The sequence below is a fragment of the Lactuca sativa genome, chromosome 7 (assembly GCF_002870075.4).
Source record: "Lactuca sativa cultivar Salinas chromosome 7, Lsat_Salinas_v11, whole genome shotgun sequence".
NCBI classification, from domain to species: Eukaryota; Viridiplantae; Streptophyta; class Magnoliopsida; order Asterales; family Asteraceae; genus Lactuca; species Lactuca sativa.
The window spans coordinates 80,172,638-80,198,786 of NC_056629.2; the positions used below are offsets into that span (position 1 = coordinate 80,172,638).

General features: G+C 30.1%; 1 protein-coding gene and 1 long non-coding RNA gene across 3 annotated transcripts; one reads left to right on the top strand and one right to left on the bottom strand.

Moving 5' to 3' along the window:
- The first annotated feature begins 3,366 nt into the window (after positions 1-3,366).
- Positions 3,367-25,108, top strand: LOC111914015 (homogentisate phytyltransferase 1, chloroplastic). Of its 2 annotated transcripts, none has more exons than XM_023909766.3 (12): positions 3,367-3,501; positions 3,783-4,042; positions 4,169-4,252; positions 4,355-4,429; positions 4,591-4,674; positions 10,776-10,868; positions 10,959-11,060; positions 21,969-22,070; positions 22,176-22,247; positions 22,456-22,551; positions 24,604-24,708; positions 24,861-25,108. In XM_023909766.3, exons 1-12 carry the CDS (start codon positions 3,417-3,419, stop codon positions 24,900-24,902), a joined length of 1,200 nt encoding a protein of 399 aa, XP_023765534.1. In that variant the 5' UTR covers positions 3,367-3,416; the 3' UTR covers positions 24,903-25,108. The 2 variants fall into 2 exon arrangements, with proteins under 2 accessions (XP_023765534.1, XP_023765535.1); XM_023909767.3 differs by having other exon boundaries at positions 21,969-22,064.
- LOC122194945 (uncharacterized) lies at positions 10,594-21,261 on the bottom strand. The gene is made up of 2 exons (XR_006184788.1): positions 19,982-21,261; positions 10,594-11,100 (listed from the first exon to the last, which is right to left on the bottom strand). It is a non-coding gene; the product is annotated as an uncharacterized LOC122194945 (long non-coding RNA).
- Positions 25,109-26,149: the final 1,041 nt, after the last annotated feature.

The window sequence follows — 26,149 nt, forward strand, 5'->3', positions numbered from 1 at the left end:
ATGTAAATATTTATTAACTAACGGGGTTCTTAGGTTCTTAATTTTTTATGGTTCTCATTTAAACCACTCCCTATATATATATATATATATATATATATATATATATATATATATATATATATATATATATATATATATATATATATATATATATATCGGACTTCAAAATAAAATTTCTAAAGGGAAAATGATATATATTGAAAATAAAAGGATATTTATGGAAGATTTAATTGCTCTCTAGCTAGGATACAAACTTCTTGATGGCAGTCGACTGAAAACATAATTTTCAAGATTTTACTACGAACGAAAAATAAGAACACCATTGTAGGGTTACATTATACTATATAATGTTACTAGGTGTGAGACCCGTGTAATACACGGGTTTTTTTAAAAAAAATTAATATATTTTGTTAAGCATTACATGTTTTGTAGTATTAATTTAACATAAAGACAAAAATATATAAACAATAAATTAACTATTTAGAAGTATAAATAAATAAAATAAAAATGTATGTATTTATAAAATGATGATGACAATAATGTTATAAACATTAAACATTAATTAAATAAAAATTGCTAAATATAAAAAACAAAATGATGAATAAGTAGGTAAGATAATAAAAACAAACATCGAAATATTGAGACTTATTTTTATGAATTACAAATTTCCAAAGACTTCTTTGAATACAACACTAGATGTCTTATTGGTAAGTTTACCATCTTTATCTAAAATTAATATTTTTAATCCATCTTTACTCTTCACTCTCGACAATGCAACATACAACTGGCCATGAGTAAATACTGGTTGTCTCAAAAACAACCCCACCTTCGATAGTGATTGTCCTTGACTTTTATTTATTGTCATCGCAAAACATACAGCCAGCGGGAATTATCGTCTTTGAAATATGAAAGGAATCATTTTATCTGAAGGCGTCAAAGACATTCTTGAAAAGAAACATGAAGTGAATACCCTTGTAGATATTTTCATTGCCAAAATGAGAACACCTCAACATACAAAAGGATTCAAATAGTAGAGTTATATAATCAGGGACAAATGCAACAAAAAGATATATATATATATATATATATATATATATATATATATATATATATATATATATATATATATATATATATATAAACTTTGCATTGATTCAACAATAAACTTCTTTGCAAAATAAGGTAATCATTAAACCAAAATAATTTGCCAACCTTGTGAAGATGTTTCTGTAGTCGATTTTGATAATGCAAGAGTAAATGTTTGAAGAAAAACTATATGAATTCGAATTCAGAAAGTAAAACTAACAAAAAAAATTCTTTGAGACATTTAATCGAACAACTTATATGCAGTGAAATATTAGTAAATATTTAGTACATAAATCTCTAGAATTCGACCTTATCATGGAAAGGAGAAGAGGAAAACATCAAATCTTCAAATCTTCAAAGAAAAAAGAATCAAATAAAACTAATAAAAGGGTAATTAAGTAAAATTGTATAGGATGACCTTATCATGGAAAGGAGAAGAGGAAAACATTAAATCTTCAAATCTTCAATCTCTCAATAAAAGTCGACATATGAATGAGATTGTAGCTGTATATATTTTTCAAAATTGAATTTGGAAAGGATATGAATAATAGAATGAATTGAAATTTGATAAGTTTCTGCAATTAAAAATCAATTTGGGTGGTGATTTCCGAGAATTGTGTATGTAATTTAGGAAGAGATATTTGGATTTAATGTGTTTTTTGACAAAACCGTGAGGGATATTCAAGTTTCCTTTTTATTTGTATATAAGAAGACGCAGAGATGGTATACGTTTTTTTAGTAGTATTAATTTATGATATTTTTTAATTTCATAGAATACCAAAAAAATCCACAATTTGCCAAGTGGAAATAAATTTAATTGAAAAAATTATCAAAATGTCATGTGTCATATTGAATGAGAAGGTGACACATCGCAGAAAACCTTCATTTATTAAGGGAGATTATGACTTAAAATAGACGTCATATAGACATTTCATTAATCTTTCATTCTAAATAATTTACCACTCCAATAATTAAGCTTATTTAAATATATTTTTTTTCAAATATAACTAATTTACTCTTGTCTATTTAAAATGTTTTATAAAACCTTTACATTTAATTAGTTCATTTTTAAACTGAAATAGTATTTTAATACGAACGTTTAATTAGGAACATATCGTTTAATTATTTATATGCATAAATATGAAAAATTAGTGTGTTATAGTTATAAAAATAAAACAAAAAGATTGAAAATATTATATTATCATTATAAAATTTATATTTTACAAATGAGATGTCATTAAATATTTAATAGGAATAACTAGTTTGTAAATAAATTAAAAATATACAAAACTAAACTATAGGAGAAATTAAAGGTGTAAAATGAAATATAATTAAAATAGAAAGCTTATTCGTACAGGTTAGTAAAGTATATTAACCACTTAATATTGAGTGGTAAAAAAAAAAAAAAAAAAAAAAAAAAACATATAAACTATCATATCTAGACCGGTAGGTATGGGTTGGTGTTATAGCACTAAAAAACTGTTCTCTAAAGGCATCTTCAACCCACCCCAAACTCCATTTCTTTCCCATTTCTTCCCTTATTTTTCTTCAACCGTATCTCATTTTCATCTCTATTTTTGGAGATATGAATAGTATTCCCCCATATATGGGGGAATACTATTCATATCTCCAAAAATAAAGGTGAAGTTTGGTTGTCAATTTTAATCAATCTCATTTTTATTTTATACCATATTATTTATGTAGGAAATGGTGTTCATATGTTAACATGTTGAGAGAGAGAGAGAGAGACAGAGAGAGAGAGAGAGAGAGAGAGGCTCTGATCGCATTGCTCTCCGTGGTTATTATTAACATTTTTTACCCTAATGTCGGGGATGGGACGGTATTCATGGTGTTACCATGCGGTTTTAGGTTGTCACATCAATCATAATGGGTTTTTTTGGACTCATATCCAACAATTTAAGGATATTAAGTGGTAAATAAAAATAAATGTATATAAATACACTATAAAAAAACCTCCCAAGCCCTTATTATAAATCGGTAAAAAAGAACACGCCGACAATGACAACAGATATCTTGACATCACTTTGGGAAGGTAACAAAATTGTACGGAAAGGTAATAAAAAGATAAGTTAAATATAAAAATTGAAGCATCACTGAATCTTCAATTTGATTTTATTTCATAAACAATTTCGGTCAAAACTGGACAATTTCATGGCAACTAATGAACATCTATACAAGTTGAAGAATAGTAACTTTGACTTATTTACATTATCGTGGATGAATACATCTATCTATATATAACGTTTTGTTTGTTTCAAATAAAAGTTGAACATAAAAAATAGTTAAAAACTCTTTCAAGAGAGAAATATATGGAATCTCTAGCTATTGGATCACTTTGCAAGCCATCTGCTATGATTCAGTACTCTGGAGTCGTTAAGCCATCTTCTTCACTTGGTACATATACATCTATTTGTTACTTTGAATCCTTCATATGTCTCCGTTTTTATTTTCGTTGTTGAAATAGTCTTTTAGATTACTTTGTTAGAATGTAAGGGTCAAATTGGTTATATGGTTGATGATCAAATGAGTCAGTGTGACTCCTTTTGGATACATAGACTTGAGACTTCAACATCTATCAAATTAATTAACAGGGACTTGATCAAAATACACGTTCATGAAACTTGTCATCCTTCTAAACTAATTACCACTAACAAGAATCTGTGTATACTGTCTAGTTTTGAAGCATCAAGCATGTATCTTCGATAAGAATCGATACATGACATTTCAACAAAGGCATGTCAACTATCACATGGCAGCTGAGAGCTTCTACAAACGATCCATGCTCCATGGAAGACCCGAAAAGAAGTTCGAATTGGATGCAACATCTACCAACGATCCTGGATCTGATGCAGCTCATATGAATCCGATGCAAACCACTGTGAATTTCTTGGACGTTCTTTACAGATTTATAAGGCCGTATGCAGCACTTGGAACGGTTAGATTTTTAATAATATATTAAATTACAACGTCGTACTCGTAGGTTCATTATCACCATTAAATTCCAATACGAATAACTCCAGGTGTATAATATATTTAATATATTATATATCCCATTTAATAGGCTCTAAATGTAGCTTCAATGGCTCTACTTGCTGTTGAGAAGCTTTCGGATTTCACCCCACTGTTCTTCGTGAGATTGTTGCAGGTAATTTTCGATTGAACTTATAACTATAAACTTTTAGAAGCGTACTTCATAAACAAATTAATGTGTCCTAAGAATCTATGTTAAAAAAAATACTACTTTCAGGCTCTTGTTGGAAGCCTGTTGATGCAAATGTATGTCACTGGTTTCAACCAGATATGTGATATAGAACTCGACAAGGTATATTAAACATGCAACTTATACCTATTTGCTAGCCATATATATATATATATATATATATATATATATATATATATATATATATATATATATATATATATATATATATATATATATATATATATATATATATATATATATATATATATATTGTGTTTCAGGTTAACAAGCCATTTCTCCCATTAGCGGCAGGGGATCTATCTATGAGAACTGCTATTATCGTCTCTTCACTATCAGCAATTATGGTACTTAATTACTTATCTGAAATATCAAATATGTCTCCCCCGTTCTTGAGTTTTACTTAGGAAGGAAAGGAATTGAGTTTTTTTTTTTTTTTTTTTTTTTTTTTTTTTTTTTAGAACGGGGTGAAAAGGATAGCTATTTTTGTCTAGGAAGCTATCCCCCATATAGATATATGGGCTCCATGGAAGGAAATTTCCTCCCCTTTCTTTTTCCTTTCCTAACATCTCATTTCTTTGCCTCTATTCCATTCCTCCCGGTTTTAACTCAAGAACAAGAGTGTTAATATGACTTATTACTGTTTCATGATATAAAACTGAAATCACGAGCGCTTTCCACAATAAATAAAAGGGGAAATTGTATAAAATAAAGCAGTTAACTCCGACATTTTTCTTATTTTAGGTAACAAGTATATTTCTTCTTTGATTTATCTCAATGATATCAAATGTTACATTTGCTTCTTCAGGTTTGGGATTCAAGTCAATCCTTTCTATGACACAAATATAATTTAAGAATAAATTAGATTTGCTGTTTGAAAAAAAATAAATAAATAACGAAACTTTCACAAAAAAATTATGTAAAGACATGAAGTTTCATTCAAATATAATCAGCTCTATTTTTTTTCAAATTTGATTAAGTAATTGTTGCTGAAATATTTTTTAAGTAAATTAGTATTTTTTTTTCTATTATTTTCTAAACGGCTTACACATCTCCTCATCTACTCCTAAATCTTTATTTTTCGTTATAAACAATACTTGAATCCTCAATCTTTGGTTGAATCCTCAATCTTTGGATGAGGGACTCATATTTGTCAACTCCTAATACTGCAAGGAGGGGTCCTTTTAGGGTTATTCAAATTTGAAAATACCCCCTAATTTTTAATGTTATTAATATATAATTTTTTTATTAAATTACAATTTTAGTCTCTATGATATGCACCTTTGTTCCTCGCTTGGTCATAGTTTTGGAAAATTAAAACAAAGGTCATCATGGTTTCAAAATCGTTGAGTTTTGTTCTCGACTCCAACTAGAGTTGATACATATAAAAATTACCCTTTTTTTTTTTTTTTTTTCTCTTTCATATTTTTTATGTTTTGTATTTTAGATTTATTTTTATTATTAAATGAATAAACGGGTCTACCCACCCCACTCAACCGACCCACCCTACCATTCTCGAACCTGTCAGTGACACCCATTTTTCGGCACTAGTCGCCATATCCGCCGTTGAGTTACCACCATCGCCACAGTCTTAAAAAAAACAACTCCTCCCCCTCACCCTTTTCATATTCGGCGAGGAATCACCATCGCCACAATCATATGCAAATATATAGCTTATTTTATTTTGGTATTACATATAAGATAATTCAAACATAGATTTTTTTAATGACGGGTTAGTCGTCAGAACTTAATATCACAAAGTTAGTAAAAATTTGATAACATGTTTAAAACTTCTGACCTCCAATCTAAGAGACAAAATCTCTACGGCAAATGTATTACTCCCATATTAGGGCCTAAAGTTTGTTCAAACTCAAACCAGCTCAAAAGATAAACAATTTGGTTGCTTGTTATTTCTAATTGAATGCGTTTATAATGAAAAATAAATGATATATTTTTTTAATCTTTCTTATATTTGTCTCGAAGAGGTAATTTTTTTTCCCTTGTCGCCCCGAACCACGTATATGTTTGGACCGACCTTATTTTTCTATCATATAGTCAATAATGTAGTGCCCACATCGTTGAATATAACTAGCTTTTTTAATGGTAATCCTCATCTATTCTTATTATATATATATATATATATATATATATATATATATATATATATATATATATATATATATATATATATATATATATATATATATATATATATATATATATAGAGAGAGAGAGAGAGAGAGAGAGAGAGAGAGAAAGAGTTACGTTCAAATGTTTTCACTATCTATTGTATGCATGTATGATTGATTCTGGACCAATCATTTTAGTTATTTTAAAAAAGTAATTAATCATATTAAATGCTGAAGATGTAATTAATATTCATTATATCTTTAACATGTAATATATATTAATTACTTTTTTAAAATAATTAAAATGATTGGTCCAGAATCAATCATACATGCACACAATAGATAGTAAAAACAAATAACCTAACCCTATATATATATATATATATATATATATATATATATATATATATATATATATATATATATATATATATATATATATATATATATATATATATATATATATATATATATATATATATATATATATATATATATATATATATAAACATTCAAACCTCATGAAAAGGACATTTTACCTTACCGTTCCAAAGACGTTTTGGTATACCATAGCACCATATTGTTATTTATTCAAGAATATATTATACAATTATATTTTTATAATATTTATTTATAATTTTTTTATCGTTAATCTGCGATAAATAATATAGACAACTTTAGTTTTTATTTAGGTATGTATGAAAAAAAAACCCTTCAATCCCCAAAATCGATAAATACAAAATTGAAGAAAATCAAGTGATATATACATAATCTTTGAGGGGAATTCAATAATTTATAATTAACAATCCGACAAAACCTATTTAAACAGAAAACAAACACATGCTTCTTTAGGGCATGTTTGACAAAAATAGCTGGTAGCGGGTAATAGGTAACTTCTAGCTGATAGAGTTTTGTTAAACGCTACATGAAATAACATTTGGATTTGGGGCGTTTTGTTTAAACTAAATGCTAGAAACTTGTAGTGTTAAACGTGATTTTCTATTCAAAATGGGGCGTTTTATCAAAGGCAAAAAGCTACAAGCTCTCAAACGCTTTGTGCCGATCACGTCATTAGTATTTGATTAGACTAAATGAAATGTCTTGAATCTTAACTAATTGTCAACGGAAACCTATAACTACATCTATTTCTAACCAAGTGAACATTACATGCCTTGAATCTCAACAATCCAAATTGGGAATTCTCATCATATAAAAAGAATTCTTGTGATTTGAAAAACTCTAATTCCTTATCTCATTATATGAAATCGTCAACTAACCTCTAATAGTATACACTCAAAACCCTCCTTCATTCTACTGATTTGGTGCAAATTATGTCTTCGTCCCATTGATTTGGTGTAAAAAACGTGATTGGAGTTGATGACGATGACTCACTAATGATGCGAGGCACATAGATGATTTGACAGAAGTGTTTATGGACAGTCGAAAAAGGCAAACCGGGCCAAAAGAGACCCAACTTAAAACGAGCATAACTTTTGATTCGTAAGGTCATGCGATATATCAACGGAAAGATATTGACAGACCAGAACTCCTTACACTCCTTAGAGATCGACCCTCAAATTCCACTGTTTAGGTTCCGAAATCTCCATTTTCCTTAATTTTCAAATAATTATCATTTTAATTATATTATGTTTTAATGACAAAATATTCGTTTTCCTTAATTTTAGAAATTCCATTTCGTATTTAGAAGGTTAATTATTAGAATCAATTGTCAAATTTAGTTTTCGAAAATTGATTGTGCCAAATTTAGCATCATGCTTTATAAATATCTTGAATTTCAGTAATAAAATACTTAGGAGTTTCTATTTATTGTTTGCTTTCTTTATGTGTCAGACAACTAACTCGTGTTTCACTTCAAGAAGCTTTATGAAACAGAAGATGATCTGAAGAAAAAAATAAAGTGACAACTATAGACACAGTGGCGGAGCTAAGGACAAGCGAGTACTCAGCGCCCAACCTAAATAACAAAGTTCATTATAATTTCTAATTTTTTCCCTCGACTTCACTTAACTCCTTTTCTTTTTCAATCCATTACAGTTCTTTTTCTTTTTTTCATAACCCGATACAATTCAATGCAGCCAAAATCTAATGTATACGTTAACGCTACAAGATTACAACTTAAATACATAATTCACACACACACACACACGCACACACACACACACACACACACACACACATATATATATATATATATATATATCATTGTTTCTCATTATTTAAAAATATTACAAATATGATTGGACATGTACTCTTATATTTTAAATACTAAGTGTTAGACTAATGTATTGAATGAGTTAAATAAAAAAAACTAAATATCAAAATGTAAAAATTAAGTATTTTTTAAAATTAAATTTTAAAATAAGGAAAGAAAAAACATATTTATTGCAATTTATGATCATATTTATTACATTTAATACTTACTTATATAACTATTGTGACTTTTTTAATTTTAAAAATTAAAAAACCTAGAAATTGACATGTGGATACTATTAATTTCAAAAATACTACAAATAACAAGTGTCAAAACTTATAAGAGATTGACATGTGACAAAATGAATATTCATTTATTAGAGTAGAAGAAGAAGATTTTTTTGTTTCTAGTAAAAGAGTTTTTATTTTTTTTATTTTTTTTATTTTTTTTATTTTTTTAATTTGAGGACTCTATTACGTTATTTGGATAAAAATATATTTTAATATCTTGTTATGATATAAGCCCCACTTATTCTAAAATTTTGGCTCATCCCGTACGTAGACCATGATCATTTTACCTAATAAGAAAAAAAAAAGAAAATAAGAAGCTAGAGGATCTTATTTCTAGGATCTTCATCTTCATTAATTTGGGTTTTGATTTTTGTTTAAAGGTTTAAGGTTAGATCTTGGTTTCGATTAGGTGGTTTTGGTTAGAAATTCGTCCTGATGATTAGATTTTGGAGTAAATTACACGAATGACCCCTATGGTTTAGGGTATTTTGCACGTTTGATCCCTAACTTATTTTTTTAACTTGGAAGGTCTCTACTGTTTGTTTTTGTTACGCGTTTGGTCCGTGTCTTACCTAAAAAGATTATTTTGCCCTTGGTTTTTTAGTTTATTTAAATAAATGCAACCCTAACACCATCTCCCTCACCTTACCTTATCTACCCACCACTTTTCCCTATTTAAATAATAGTTTTTTTAGTAACATAGGGACCAAGCACGTAACAAAAACAAACATTAGGGACCAAGTGTGTAACAAAAACAAACATTAAGGACCTTCTGAGTTAAAAAAATAAGTTAGGGACCAAACGTGAAAATTACCCCAAACCATAGGGACCACTCGTGTAATTTACTCTAGATTTTGGGTTTCTTGTGTTGTTGGTCGGACGGATCGAAATGAGGTCGATAGTAAGGAAACATGAGATGATAAAAGAAATGAGATTCGGTTATGGGTCACCACCCTTAACATAATAATATACTCCATTATGAATACCAATAAAAAGTTAAAAAGGTAAAATGGTTATTTTGACAAATCTAACAATTTTCAGGTTAGATGTAATAATACTGCAACAAAATTAGACTATGGGGCAACTTTTGGACAAAATTTACAATTTTCAGGGGTGTTTAGTTTAGCTTTTCACAGCCAAAAGTCCTTTTTGGAAAAGAAAAAAAAGCAAAAGATATTTGGCAAAACTAGTTTTAAAAGCTACTTTTGGAGTTTTTATACAAGGAAAATGAACTTTTTGGAAAAGTGAGGAAATCCTGACTTTTTGTAACTTTTCCGAAAAGGACTTTTGGGCTGTGAAAAGCTAAGCCAAACACCCCCTTCATTTAGATACTTAGGACCAAATCTATTTGGAAAACTCCAAAGGCAACCATGGCGTTTAGCCTTTAACGACATATAAACCAGGCGTGGAGCTTCAACATTTGATTCGGGGGGCAAATATATAATATGTATAAAAATTGATAAGCAGAGGGGCCAATGTCAAAATTTTATATTTTTGGGTATAAAAAATATAAAATGAAACTATAAAAGCTATTTAGAACCAAAAAATCAAGGGGGTCACAGCCTCCCGTGGCCCTAATAATGCTCGGCCAATGATATGAACAAATCAAAAAGTCTTGGAACTACATCTGAACAGTTAAACAACATTGCCTTCTCTTAACCATTTAGAGGTTGGAACCATTGAGTTCATGATTTAGTACAATTTACTAAACAACCTATAAGACACATATGTAGAGTATAGGAAAAAAAACTTCGTATAAAGGTTTTCTATAAAAAGTCAGTGTAACTCTAACTTTGTATAATTTATCTTATATGTAGAGCTTATCGATTGCATGGATAACTAGTTCTGCGCCTTTATTTTGGTGTTTGGTTGGGTGGTTTCTGGTGGGGACTGCATATTCAGCCAATGTGGTGAGATTTTCATTAAGTTATATATGTTATTGTATTGAAATATCTATAAACAACAAAAGTAATTGCTCTTTGTATGGTTTACATTCTCAGCTTCCTTTATTACGATGGAAGAGGTTTCCTCTGACAGCGGCTTTATACATGCTAATGGCTCGAGTATTAATGCTTCCAGTAGGATGCTACATGCATATGAAGGTCACACTTTTCTACTTTTATCAATTTTTATATCTTCTTGCTGAAAGATGAAAGTAATACACAATGAACTAAAAAGTGTTAAAATATCTTAAATAAATTAAACACTCACAGGTCAAAGAAACAATATTGTTTGTTGTTTTGAAGATTAAAATTATTCTCTAAGCATATGAAAAGGGGTTTACATAAACTGATAATATACAAAACTCATCCTACAGCTACTCCACAACAGTCTCCTGATCAATGCCTTGAAATATTTTTTGAACTCTTTGTTGAGCTTGACTTTTTAAAATGTTTTTTTTTCTTACGATTGATATATATATATATATATATATATATATATATATATATATATATATATATATATATATATATATATATATATATATATATATATATATATATATATTAGTTTATAACCCGTGGGAACCACGATTACAAAATTAATTAAACTTGTAAAAAATTCAAAATTATTAATCACTTATTTTATATAAAATTTTAAATAAGTTATTAATTAAAAGATATTTTTATTAGTTATGTAAAATTATAATAATTGATTCAAATAATTATATGTAGTTAATTTTCCATGTATATTAGACAAATAGAATCACATTAATTAGGAGGTCTAATATTATGACACTTGGCAAAAGAACTACTCTTTTATTAGTATAGGATATATATATATATATATATATATATATATATATATATATATATATATATATATATATATATATTCTTTAAGTCTATCAAAAAGGGTTTTGCATAAACCGGTAATATAGAAAAGAAAAACTTAATAAATCAAGATCCTATTTAAACATACACTAAAGGGTATGGTCACCACCAACTCATTAGAAAAGTGATGCTTTTATATGCCACCTCATCTCTATTACATGTTCACTATCAAACCACTAGCTTTTAAAAATAGTTATCACTCCACATTATTATTAGTTTATTTTTCATATTTTTTTGACATTAGGTTAAATGAAAAACATAACTATTAAACATAAATAAATACTTTACAGATAAAAACAAATTATATTTTACTAATAAAAATCATTACATTATTTAAAAAACATAGAAATTTAAAATCTACATTGCTTAAAAACATAAAAATTACATTTAAGCAACATCTTTTTCTTAACTAGTATACTTAAACTTAGCCGAAAATAAAAACCAAGAAACCAAAGTTTACTCCAGAATTACTTAGGCCTCTTAAACCATCCTTAGCCAACAAAAAAATTAGCCTAATAAAAATATGACTACCTATTTAAATTTGACTAAGTCCAAACTTTTGATTATGTTCCCTATTTACTATTGTTCTTTCTTTCTAGTTTGCAGCCACATAATAAAATTCACAGGCGCCTCCTTTTTTCTTCTTCTTTGTCCGAAAATTAAAGTGTTTGTGGTTCTGATTTGGTTGAAATGGTTGAAGAAATAGTATTGGTGGTTATTTGTTTCCCTCAATCTTCTCGCATTTTTTGACTAGCCAATCAAAAGACTCGTCTTCTTTCGTGAAGGGCACAACACCACAACACACCTACGTCCGGTTGGGGCGGTGTTCACACGTAGAAACACTATGCCACGTCCACACGTGAAAAAGCTATCATACTAGGTAGCCTTTTACTAATTTACATGATTCTCAATGAAAATGGAAACAATTAAATTGAAGTAAAGAAAATAAATGTTGGAAATAAATTGATCAGACGAAGGCGGGCAAAATTATTGAGGGTATTACCGGATCACTTTGCTAAGTGAACTTGATCTGTGCATCGAAGTTGACATGTTTCGTGGATTTCGTGCCAACTTTATCAATCCTTTTTTTGGAAAGGGAACTTTCCTAACGAGGATTTCGTGCCAACTTTTGTGCACTGACTATTTATCATTCTTGTTCTTAGTAGATGGAGATTTAGCCTTTCTAATATATATATATATATATATATATATATATATATATATATATATATATATATATATATATATATATATATATATATATATATATATTGCTATCATGAATCCCTATAAATTATCCCTTCATACCCAATGAACAAGGAACTTTCTACGTACACTTGTTTTAAATGTTTATTTTATTTTTTCAAAAAACAGGTATCTTATGCTTCCACGAAACAGTTCGACAAAGGATAGGAATTCGATAATATTCACAAAAGTGGTGAATGGTTTCGTTTTAAGGGAGTGTTATGACATTGACTTATGGTTCTATGTTTATGACTGTGATCTTGACACTAGATTATGGAGGGAATGAGAAGGCGAGAAGGATAGGGAAGAAGGAAGTTTGTATCGTTAAGAAAAGATATAACATCCCATGCAAGCAACATGTGGTTGGACATGGTAATAAAGGTATATATATATATATATATATATATATATATATATATATATATATATATATATATATATATATATATATATATATATATATATATATATATATATATATATATATATCAACCCAAACTTTCAAGACTTTAGAAAACTTTTATTCTTGTATTATCTAACAAACTTCCTGAATAACATGAAGTCGGATGAAAATATGGCCGTTGTGTACGCAATATAGAAAGGTGTTAGATGTTTACATAGAACACAAATAGTCAAAGCTTGGGAAATGAATTGCGTTTGTGAGTTGTTTACATGGATAAGATGCATATGAATTTGAGAAGTCTTTATCAAGTTTTTGGATTGAGAGTTACCATGTTTTATGCTTAACATGCAACGCTTAATGGTCAAGACAGTAAACAATTCCTCATGTAAAATAATGGTATTTTACATAAGTTTGAATGTGGAGGAATCTGGAAGGCCGGGGACAAGAATTCTTAATTATGACAATGTGATAAACTACAAAAATGATCATGTGGGAGAAGATGGTAACAAATTGTACACAAAAAAGATCTCTATGGAACAAGCATGTCTTTTGAAGGTCCTAGATAGAAAGGTTATTGAAAAGAATTGTTTATGTATGTTTTACATTGGCTTTTATAACCATTGTACATAACTAAATACAAGGAAATGATCTGACTGAGAACTAATATAGAAAATTATTAAACTAATTGATTAAAAGAATAATTTAAATATGAAAGTTATTTTGTAGTTGTAGATGTATCTGTAATACACCCCCGCAAGATGGAAGATCCATCTGAGACTCCAATATTGGAACGTAGACGTAGAAATACTATGTGACTGAGTGGTTTGGTGAGAGTATCTGAGAGCTAGTCCGGTGAATTTTTATGTAACACGTGCAATAAACCATCCTATACCATTTGAGGAACAAAGTGGTAGTCTAGTGCAACATGTTTCATCTGGTAGTGATAGACTGGGTTGGCATAGGAATACATAGCACCGATGTTGTCACAAAAAGTGTGGGTTTATTGGAGGATGCCAAATCAAGATCATACAATAAACTTTGTACCTAGATAACTTCAGTTACAACATTTGCTAGAGCTTTGTACTCAACTTCTATGGGTGAATGGGAAACCGAATTTTGACGAGCTGAATGTCATGAGATGATATTAGATCCAAGGTATAAACAGGCTATTTTAGAATGACCGCTATTGGTTATTCCACCTCATTCGGAATCCAAGAAGGCCTTAATATCAAGTTAGGAGCCTTTTTGACGAATAAGCCATGATGGATTGTACCCTTTAGGCAGCGAAGGACCCGTTTTAAGGCTTGCCAGTAACTTTGTGTTGGTGAATGCATAAAAGAAGAGAGGCGATTCACAGCAAATGATACGTTAGGCCAAGTAAAGGCTAGGTATTGTAGGGAACCCACAAGTTTCTGGTATGGTTTTGGATCAACAGTTGGGGAGCCATCCATTAGGGTTAGAACAACTGATAAGCACAAAGGAGTAGCAACTTCTTTGGTACCATCCATGTGAAAATTTGATAAAAGATCCTATGGAGATGTTGAGATAGAAATGGATCGGTGGGAGTAGGTATGACTTTAATGCAAAGAAAACAGTGAAGATGGCCAAGATCTTTTATAGAAAAACAGTTTGCAAGTTTAGTACTGAAGTAAGGAAATATTTAGTCATTTCCAATGAGCACAATATCATCTACATAGACCATGAAGTAACATGTGACATTATCATGATTGTGGATGAAAAGAGAGGGGTCTGCCATGGATTTGCGAAAACCAAAGGTTATAAGAAATTACGTAAGCTCCACGTACCATGCTCTAAGAGCTTGTTTGGGTCCATATAGAGATTTTCGGAGCTTGCAAATGTGGTTTGGGAACCGAGGATGGACGAAGCCGGGTGGTTGGGACATGAATACTTCCTTGTGAAGTGTGTCATGAAAAAATGCATTTTTACATCAAATTGACGGAGTGGCTAATTTTTGGAAAGAATAATGCATAAGATGATACGCATGGTGATAGGTTTTGTGACAAGGCTGAGGGTTTCAAAATAGTGTTTTCCAAATTGTTGGAGGAATCCTTTGGCTACTAGGCAGACTTTATATTTGGCTACTGTACCGTCTAGGTTTCTTTTGACACGAAAAACCAATTTGCAACCAATGGGTTGTTGAGAGGTTTGAGGGACAAGTTCCCAGGTGCGATTTTTCCAGAGAGCATTGAATTCATGATCTATGGCTTCGCACAATTTGGGGTCTTTCATGGCTTAATTGTGAGTATGTGGTTCAAAGGTGGATGGTATGGGATGAAGGATGGTGGTTTTTATGAAATTATGTTTAAAGTATTTGGAGTTTAGTTTTGGAGCTCATCTTTTAGGAGGAGAAAACAGTAACAGAATAGGCGTAACAACGAAAATGATTGGTGAGGATGATAAAGAGGGTTGCGTAGTAGTAGGAGATGAAGATGTATGTGGTGAGGATGGTTGGGAGATAGGTGAGGATGGATGTGTAGGAATGGAGAAGCCGGTGGTTGTCTTGATCTGCGAGAATAAGTTATAAGTTAATGAAAAAATTAGAGTGGAGAGTTGTGGTTAGGTGGAATGGTATTTTGAGTGGGGTCAATGGTATTTGTGGGAGGTGGAAGGTATGGTATAGGTGGTGTTTGTGAGGGGTTTAAAGATGATTGGGTTGGTGTAGATGAGGAGATGGGTGAAGATAAGGAAGAGAAAAAGTCATCAGCTGTGGGTAGGGTAGATGATTGTGATTCGTAATGGAATGGAAAATCATCTTCAATAAATTGAACATGATGTGAGTAATAGAGATGGGTTATGTTAACATCAAGGAACTTGTAGGTGGACTTGGAAGTGCAGTAGCCAAGAAAAATGCATGGTGAGGAGCATGGTTGAAGTTTGAAGGTAGTATATGGTCTTGGCCATGGGTAACATAGACATCCAAACGGTTTGAGTTTGGAATAGTTGGGAGGCTGATGAAAGAGTGTTTGAAAGGGACTTTTGTTGTTTAAAATGGTGGTAGGTAAGCGATCAATAAGATGAACTGCATTCTGAAAGGCATGAGTCCAATATTTAAGATGGAGTTTGGCGTAATGAAGGAGGGATAGAATGGTTTAATGTATCTACGACGTTGTTCCGCAACTCCATTTTGTTCCAGAGTATGAGGTGGGGTGGTGTAATGAGAGATATCATAGGTGTGGAAGAAAGGAAATAAGCCAAGATGCTCATCCCCATTTTCAGTTAAGAGGGATATTATATGGTGGTTGAAGAATTTTTTAGCAAGTATCTTGAACTGTGGAAAGAGCTTGGCAACATCAAAATTTTGATGCATTAGGTAAAGCCAGATGTATTTCGAGTAGTACTCAACAAATATAACATAATATGTAAATTGATCAATTGATTTTTGAACAGGACCCCACATATCAGAGTAAATTAATTGCAGTGGTTTAGTGGCAACAAATGAATTTGGTCGAAAAGGTAATTTGTGACTTTTATTAACTGCGCATAAGGGACAATGAGTGTGGGAATTTGACAGGAAGGTAGACTTAGGGCCTAGACTCGAAATAATTGACTTAAAGACTTTGATGGACGAGTGACTAGGTTTGTGGTGCCAATGAAGAGATTTGTTGACTGTTGTAAAGTTGAGTTGCTTTAAGGTTAAAATGGTGACATGGTAGATGTCATCAGTGTTCTCCACCCTCATTAGACGCGGACCCGTGCGATGATCCTTCACAAAAAAATAAGAAGAAAAAAAAATCAACAAAAACATTGTTAGCTTTGCAAGGTTTAACTATTGAAATAAGATTGCGCTTCAGATTGGGAACACACAATATATCATGAAAGTTTAATGATTTTGTAGGTGTATGGATGTGTGTTGAACCAGTGTGAGAGATCGGTAATTTTCTACCGTTTCCAAGTAGAATTTCGTCTGGACCCCCATATTTATAGACATGTTGGAAGCTAGATGTCTCATAAGTCACATAGTGTGAGGCCCCTATGTCAAAGAGACATAATGGTGTGGTAGTGAAGGAACTGGTAATAGTGTTTAAAACCGGATTCTGAGATTGAAAGGCAGCAATAGAGATATTATTATCTCTTAGAAACCTGGATAGTTTACGACATTCCTTGGCGGAATGTCCCGAAATGTTGCAAAACTGACAGTAAGAGGTGTTGTGATTCAGATTTTGATTATAACCACCAAGTTGAGAGTGTGACCATTGAGGGCAATTTGGTCCTTTTTGTTGTGAGTTGGGTGTGAACTTTTGGTTTTCGGGAGAGAAGTTGTTGGAGGGTTGGCGATTTGGTTGACGGGCATGGAATCGGCAGTGATTATGGAGGATGTTGTTGTTTGGAGAATTTCCTTGAGTCCTCTTTCAAAATCAAGAAGTTTGTCAAAGAGTTATGGGTAGGAAAGAGGGGTCTCACATATTTTGATGGCTGCAAAAATGTTATTGTATTCATCTCCGAGTTGAGATAGAATGTGCACCATGAGTTCTTCTTCAGAGACGGGGCTTTGAGAAAGTGGAAAATCATCAACAATGTATCGTATGTCTTGGAGATAGTCAATAATAGATTTGTCTCCTTTAGGGTTTTTCACGAGATTCGATTTCAGAGAGATAACACGAGACCTGGAGGTGCTGGCGTAGCTTGAATTCAGCCGTTCCTAGGGTTTTAGGACAATATTTGCTAATGAGACGAGACGTTGAATGGATTCTGGACAACTCCCAAGAATGATACTGATGGGAATTTGGTTTTGGCGATACCAAGATAAGTATTATGGATTTGCTTTCTTTCTCTTTTTCTTCAATTAACAAGGTTTCAAGTTGTAATCCAATTAGGTTGGATTCAACTTGCTTGTGCCAGACAAGAAAATTTGTGGTAGTGAGTTTGACGGGGAAGTGAGTGGCGGAAATCAATTGAGTGGTGGTGGTTTGATTCACCATTGTTAGGTCTTGAATGAATAATGGATTAGGTTTGCTGTGAGAAGGGATCGAAGATTGCTTAGTAGAGCTTGTGGATCTCTGATACCATATAAAGGTTATTGAAAAGAATTGCTTATGTATGTTTTACATTGAGTCTTTACATTGGCTTTTATAAACATGGTACATAATTGAATAAAAGGAAATGATCTGATTGAGAACTAATACATGAAAGTATTAAACTAATTGATTACAAGAATAATTTAAATATGAAAGTTATTTTGTAGTTGTAGATGTATCTGTAATACTAGATTTCACTGATATGTTTCTTGGTGATGTATGGGATGTTAAGGTTATTGGATATTTGTATAAAATATGTTTAAATGAAGGTTTTAATGATATGGTCATGGGTTTGGTTTGAATTTAGAACAAGAAGTGCATGTACTAAATTCAAGCAACATCACAGTATCAAACATACGTCAAGGAGATTAAACTCTTGACAAATAACTTTGTTGTGAATGAGGTAATGATTTGTATGTAGTTTGATGGACTATCATTAGCTTCTTCGGTCCTAGTTCTTAAAAGAAGGTGGTTAGTTTATAAGGTTCGATTATATTACAAAAGGAAGATCAAGTGGAGAATATTAAAATAGGAAGTGGATGTAAAAAAGATCATTGTTTAATATTATCTCTAATCAAGTAATGGTTATGATTGAAAGGGTTGAGTATGTTGTAAAGGTTAGAGAAATATCAACATGGTTTCGAAATATTTATAAAGAAGATGATATAAATTAATGATGGAGAATGTAAATTTTAAAGTTAAAGAAGACATTGGATCATGAAAGTTTGGATTCCTTGGAAGAAGATAAATACGAGGAAACAAGTTATGTTCAATAAACTTTTGACCGGAACAAAAAAAAATGGTAGTAATGAAAAAGAAGACAGCGTCAATATTTTGGGTACTGATAAATGGATGGATGCAAGGGAAGTGACGATAAAAGTTGAATCAAGTGAATATATTGGTAGACATAAAGTCACGACTCAGAATCCTATAGTAGATAGGGATGTTATGAAGCCTTAAAAAGGATGTAGTAGATGTTTATGTTGTCAAATCCGAAGTTAAGCATGATGAAAGACATGCCAGCACCAAATATGGTATCATTCTTGTTGTTGGTACCTTGGATTCACCATCGAAGCCTCCAAGAAGATATCCAACGAGAAACAAAAATTTGAGTCTAATTCTAAAAAATGTTTTGCTTCTTTCGTGGTTTCTAGACCAATACATGATATATAACTTATAATACATGAAATTCAGATGTCATAAGGTTCTAGAACTTAATCATTGATTAACAATAAGCTCTAAACCCCCAAATTAACACACTAGAAGCTGAAAAACTTGGAAAATCTCGATAAACATAAATATAAGCATAATTATCTAACATGATCCTAGATTATTGATATAACAAATTAGTCTAAGCTATATAGAGTTTTCTGAATGACGAACTAGGAAGAGAATCAATTTTAGAAAATCTAAAATACAATATTTAACCATGGAGATTTCTATTTATATAAAACCCACAATCCCTAACCTGAACATGGAAAGAAGAGTTACAGATCAGGGACTACCTTCTAGATCTAGGAGATGGTGTGAAAAGAGTTAGATCTTCTGTTTTTCAACAAATGGGCTTCAAATCTCCATTGGAAGAGACAAATCTCCACTTATAAGATCTAAAATTTCTTGAGTTCTTTAGAAACGAGAGAGGAAAAAAAGAGGCACATGACTAAGTACTCAAACTTTGGAAAAGGGAAAAGAATAATCCTTCTATAACAAATGTTACCACTAATATCACCATTTAACTTAGGAAATAACTAGTAAGTTCACAATTTCCTCATTCAACCCTTCCCTATCATATAAATAATATTTCTACTACTAAATGCTCACATGGTCCGGGTCAAATCCTAAATTTCGCAAATTTGGCAATTATGGTCCCTCCACCCTAATTTCTCCCATTAATCTTCCCTTATCATTCTAACAAAATTTATAACCTCAAAATTCAATTAATATCATTTGTTTTTATTGTTTTATTACTTATTTAATTTATTTAAATTTAATTCTTTGAAAATTTATATTTTCACCAAAAATATTCCTAAAAGTTCTAGCCTTAAAATACGGATGATACAATATAAAATACAAATTTCAATATTAATAATCATTATGCATCTCCTAGAAAATGCTCTAAGATTTCCTTGATGATTTCATTAGAGATCGAGACGGAAATCAAGGTCATGAAAGGTCCTCTATAATCACATTACATGCATCTTGAAGTTTGTCGATACTCAATCACACTTTGAATAATTAGGGACTACTTAGCCTTATCTCAAAACATTAGACATTTGTTCCAATTCCTTGAATTCTTCTTTTTTCTTTTATAGATAATTTCTAGCTTCTCGTGGCCTTTTGTTGCTTAATAAACAAAATACACAATGCTAGACACAAACTAACGAATTCAAAACTTATGTACTATTTGTAAAACAATATTTTAGAACATTAAGTGTTAATGATAACTACTTTGCAAAAATATACGAACTATGGGAAAAAAAATATATTACAAGCGATTATTAAAATTGTGGTTGTTTAAATCATATGATTTTGTACAAATTTAGAAGAAATAACATGAAAGAAAAGAACTTGTAAAGCAATTTAAAGACGTTCACAAACATTTTCCCAAACTAAATTAAAGAATATTTATATACATTCAACATATATCTAGATTATTTTATAATTACAATTAGTTAAGGACTTAAAAAGATTCCATAATTGCGACATCAAAACATGGAGTTGAGATGTTGCCACTATTGGTGGTGTCGCCATGATATTTCTTGTAGTACAAAGGGTATTTAACACAATCAAGTGATAACAATGATGGAAAATTAAATAATTTAACAACTTACTTGTGACCCATTATTTAGAAAAACTGTTTAATAATAGTTTTGATCACCGACTTTGTTTTATATAATATATCTACAAATTGTTTGGAAAACCAAAGATTTTACCATATAAAGAGTCTCCTTATTTGCGAAAATTACCACATTTGCACCTATAAATAGTCCATCGTTTATCAAGCAACCAACTATACTTTCCAAAGTAAATTCCCTTCACACAGAACTCATAGGGTCAAAATTCTTCGGAGGTAGTACTTTTCTGTTTAGCAAAGTGTTTTGCGCAATATTGGTTGTCAACTAGAAAGTAAAAATAAGGTTATATTCATGCAATTAGCTTCCATCTTTGGTCATTTTAGTGAATTGAAACATGGGTCTAACACTACTTAATTTGAACTCATGCGTAGTTTCCTACTACGTGTTTTAGCTCCCACTGCTCGTTTTTTTATACTAACCATGCACATTTTATCTTTCACGTATTGCATGGCATCATGATATGGATGATGTGTCATCTTAAAAGGTCTTATTTTGTTTTTTGTTAAATATTATAGTAGGATGTTACGAAGAGTGGTATATATTTTATATTAAACATGTGTAGACCAATGTGCTTTAATACTTACCTATATATGGTGCTTTTTGCTTGATGATGTTATTTATTCTTGAAATTCTACAGAATTCTATCCATGGAAGGTCTATTTTACTTTCAAGACAAACACTCTTTGCTTTTGGAATACTTAGTATGTTCTCAATTGCCATAATATTCTTTAAGGTGAAAGTAATATACTATCTTGGCTTCTAGTTTATCTTATCTTGTAGAGCTAAACTTTTCTCTATAATATTGTCATTGGTTCTACTTCTAACTAAATTGTTGTTCTGATAGGACATCCCCGATATTAAGGGAGACCAGATGCATGGAATTAAATCACTTGCTTCACGTCTGGGTCAAACACGGGTAATTAGCTAACTAAAAAATCATAAGCAGAAACAAATAGAGAAATATTTAGTTTTGAATACCACATAAATACTTAATATGTGATAGAGTACTGATATGTCCATTTCATCTTTTGGTAATAATAACACGTAAATAATATATTGTTTTGTTAACTTCAGTTTTATCTATAGTAAGATTGTATGATTACATATGACTAAAACTTATGCAGATGTTCTGGAGTTGCATTTGGGTCCTTGAAATCACGTATATTGTTGTTGCCTTTGTGGGAGCTACGTCGAGCGTCACTTGGAGTAAATATGTAACGGTAATATATATCCGAGCAGTAAAATAATTCAAAATAGTGACAAAAACTTTATACAACAATTTTTTAGGATTGCGGAAACTTTATTAAATAAAAAAATGGGTACCAAAACGTTAGACAACAAAAGTACAAAACAAGACAACCACATAACAGTAATGGTCTTTCATTTTATGTAACTATGTTAATAATCAATCACTTAGAGCAATCTCAAGTAATAAAATATTAATTAAGGTTGTGTTTGACACTTATAAGGTAGTTTATTTTGTGAGTTTATTGTAATTTATTGTTTGGTGATAACACAAAAGCAGCATCTAATAACTTATATGCTAGGTTATAAGGTTGTTTTTTATATTAAGTTTGACTTATTAATAAACTAGCATATAAACTATAAGTTGTTTTCACCTCGTATGCCAACCTTAGTGTTTAATGGTTTATTGTAGCTTATAAGCTACTTGAGATAATTTATTAATAAGTTATCTTATAAGTTAAAACCTAGCTTCTAAGCTAGCACACCAAACACAACCTAAATATCATATCATATCATATCATATCATACTATATTATAAATGAAGCATTTTTTCTTTCACCATATTCATTTGAAACTCTCATACATTTTTCCTTTCACCGCATTCATTTGAAACTCTCATAACTTTTCAATTTCTTTATAATAATGATTATCAGTTTGTTAATTAAATTCAATAAATATCAAACCTAAAGTGAAATCATATATAAATTAAATTTCAATATTAAAAGAATATCTCCTTATAAAGTTATGTTTTTTTTTAACTTTTTACATATTACACTTAATTTATTAGTTTTAATATATTGTCGGATGTAAACCATTATCATTTTAAAGCTACAACTTTTGAACAATTTATATAAAATATTTAAACTATAAACTTAAATATAACATTACGCGACCAGCTTAAATATAAATTTTAGTTTAACTTAAACAATAATATTTTATAAATAGTTAAAAGTGATAAATTATAGTATCTTTCTAATAATGATTATAATTTGGTTAATAAGATTAAATAAATATCAAACCTAAAGTGCAACCTTAAATAAACTAAATTTCAACATTAAAATAATATCTTTACTTTTATTTATAAAGTTATGTCTTTAATTTTTAACATATTATACTTAATTTATTAGATTTAATATGTTGTTTTATATAAACCATTATCAATTTAAAGATACAACTTTGGAACCGTTTGGACAAAATACTTAAATTGTTAATTTAAATATAAACGTTATAGTGTCAACTTTAATATAAATTTATGTTCCACTTAAATAATCCAATGAATATTTTGTAAATAGCTAAAAGTGATAAATTATAGTGCTAAATGCAAAAATTAAATTATAATATCAATTTAACTAAAATATTTCCTAAAGATATTTGTATAATCGTTAAAAGTTTTCAAATAAGTAGCTTAAAATAACTTACAATAACAATAGTTAAAAATAACTCTATATAAATGATTATATTGTTATCTTTAAAATCAAAAAACAATGTCTGATATTTTAAATAATTATAATGATAGAAATTAAAACGTTAATTAAATAAATTTAAAAAAATTAATTATCAATAACAAAAACTATAAATAACATTAAGCCATATATTATATTTAATTTTATTCATGAGTAACTCGCATGTAGAAGTCGTTTAAATGGTTGAGATTATACAGTTATAATAGATGTGTATATTATCATATAATTCAAAATAATCAATATCTTATATCAATTTAGTATACGGATTATTATATCAAATTTAACAACAACATTATTGTTATATTTAAAAAAAAAAAAACATATATTTGTAAAAATTTCAACTATATAGGTGTAACGCGCGGGCATTCGCCTAATTGGTTCATAAATATAAGCATGTTTAAAGAAATATTCATAAAAGCACACTACATAGTTGCAAGACATATTTTCTATAAAATATTTGGTTTTAAGGACAATTTTGCATACACAAAGATGAGTATTTATATTGTAGAAAAGAGAGTACAACAATACCGTTTTGTAACGTTCATATCTTTTTTTTCTATGTAGATATTTGGACATCTGACGATGGCATCATTACTATGGATGCGTGCCAAATCTGTAGATTTGAAAAGCAAGGAAGACATACAATCAATGTATATGTTCCTATGGCAGGTTTGTATCAAGCTCTAAGTTCATAAATATATCATTAAAATTTGAGAAATATGGGTATCATTTCACCCATTAATAGAAAAAAGGACATTTGGCTTTCCTTCATCTAGTTCATTAGATTTACTTTGTGTTTGTAATATTGTCCTTTGTTGCAGCTCTTCTATGCCGAATACTGCCTACTTCCATTTTTACGCTAAACCAATAGTTTTACATTGAAGAACAATAAACCAATATCAAGTAAAATCAAGTTTCATATAGGCTTTCTACGTATGGAATTTTTTATTCAGGTTGTGATGATGATTAATGTTGTTAGCCATGAATTATCTGTTTATTTTTATTTTTTCTTTGACTAATGTATTATTTTTATTCCTATATGGTTCATTGAAAACTTCCAGTCCGTATATATTGGATAAAAATTATGTTTTATAAGTGATTGATTGCCATGATTCCTTTTGGAACTAATAATATGTCTTTAAAATATTATAGTTATGACACCATGTCCCAAACCACTACATGTTTACTTAGAAAGTGTTATGACACCACAGCTTCATACTATATCTTTATCTTTGCTACCACATCACTAACCTAGGAAATACCTTGATATATATATATATATATATATATATATATATATATATATATATATATATATATATATATATATATATATATATATATATATATATATATATATATATATATATATATATATATCCAATCTTTTGTGATCGACACATGCCTCCATCAGGGAAACATAATCTCGAACGTTCGAGATTGACATATCTCCATGTCTATGTTCATATAGATATCTTGCACAAATGAATATTTGATCATTTACCTAAGGGTTGTATCACAACTTGGAGTTGTGAATATGGAAAGTGCATTGGATGTCTCACTCTCTACTTATTTGTAACATCCCAAAAACCATGGCAAAGATTTTCATTTTTAAAAAACATTTCCAATAAAACCATACAAAATTTAACTATTTTTTTCAAATCAAATCCATAAAATCAGAGTATCAAAAAATCTCTCAAGCTAAACTAGCAGTAGGATGTTTACAATCACGTCTTTGCTTTGCCCCGACCATATGAAGCACCATAAAACATTGAAATCAACAACTATAAGCCAAAGTTTAGTGAGTTCTCTCAAAATACCCCACATAAAAATGCATATACAATGGGCCCATAACATCAGACTGGATTGCCCTTGAGCCCACAACATGAGACTGGGTTGCCCACTCCTGGCCTACAGCTCATGACTAGCTTGCTCTCGAGCCCACAACATAAGACTAGATTTCCCGCCCCAACCCTCAACTTATGACTAGATTGCTCCCGAGTTTGTTGGCTTGCAGCACAAAGCAGTACCGCCTCAACCCAACCATATTATGCCGACATATGCAAACAGATAAACAATAACCACCAATAGATGTAATCATACATATCTA

What these genes read in the sequence shown, in the direction of transcription:
- LOC111914015 (XM_023909766.3), top strand. Translation starts at nt 3,417, where the DNA reads ATGGAATCTCTAGCTATTGGATCACTTTGCAAGCCATCTGCTATGATT. An exon ending in TCTTCGTGAGATTGTTGCAG is followed by an intron (nt 4,253 to 4,354) that starts GTAATTTTCGAT and finishes TACTACTTTCAG; the next exon opens with GCTCTTGTTGGAAGCCTGTT. An exon ending in CACGTCTGGGTCAAACACGG is followed by an intron (nt 22,248 to 22,455) that starts GTAATTAGCTAA and finishes AAACTTATGCAG; the next exon opens with ATGTTCTGGAGTTGCATTTG.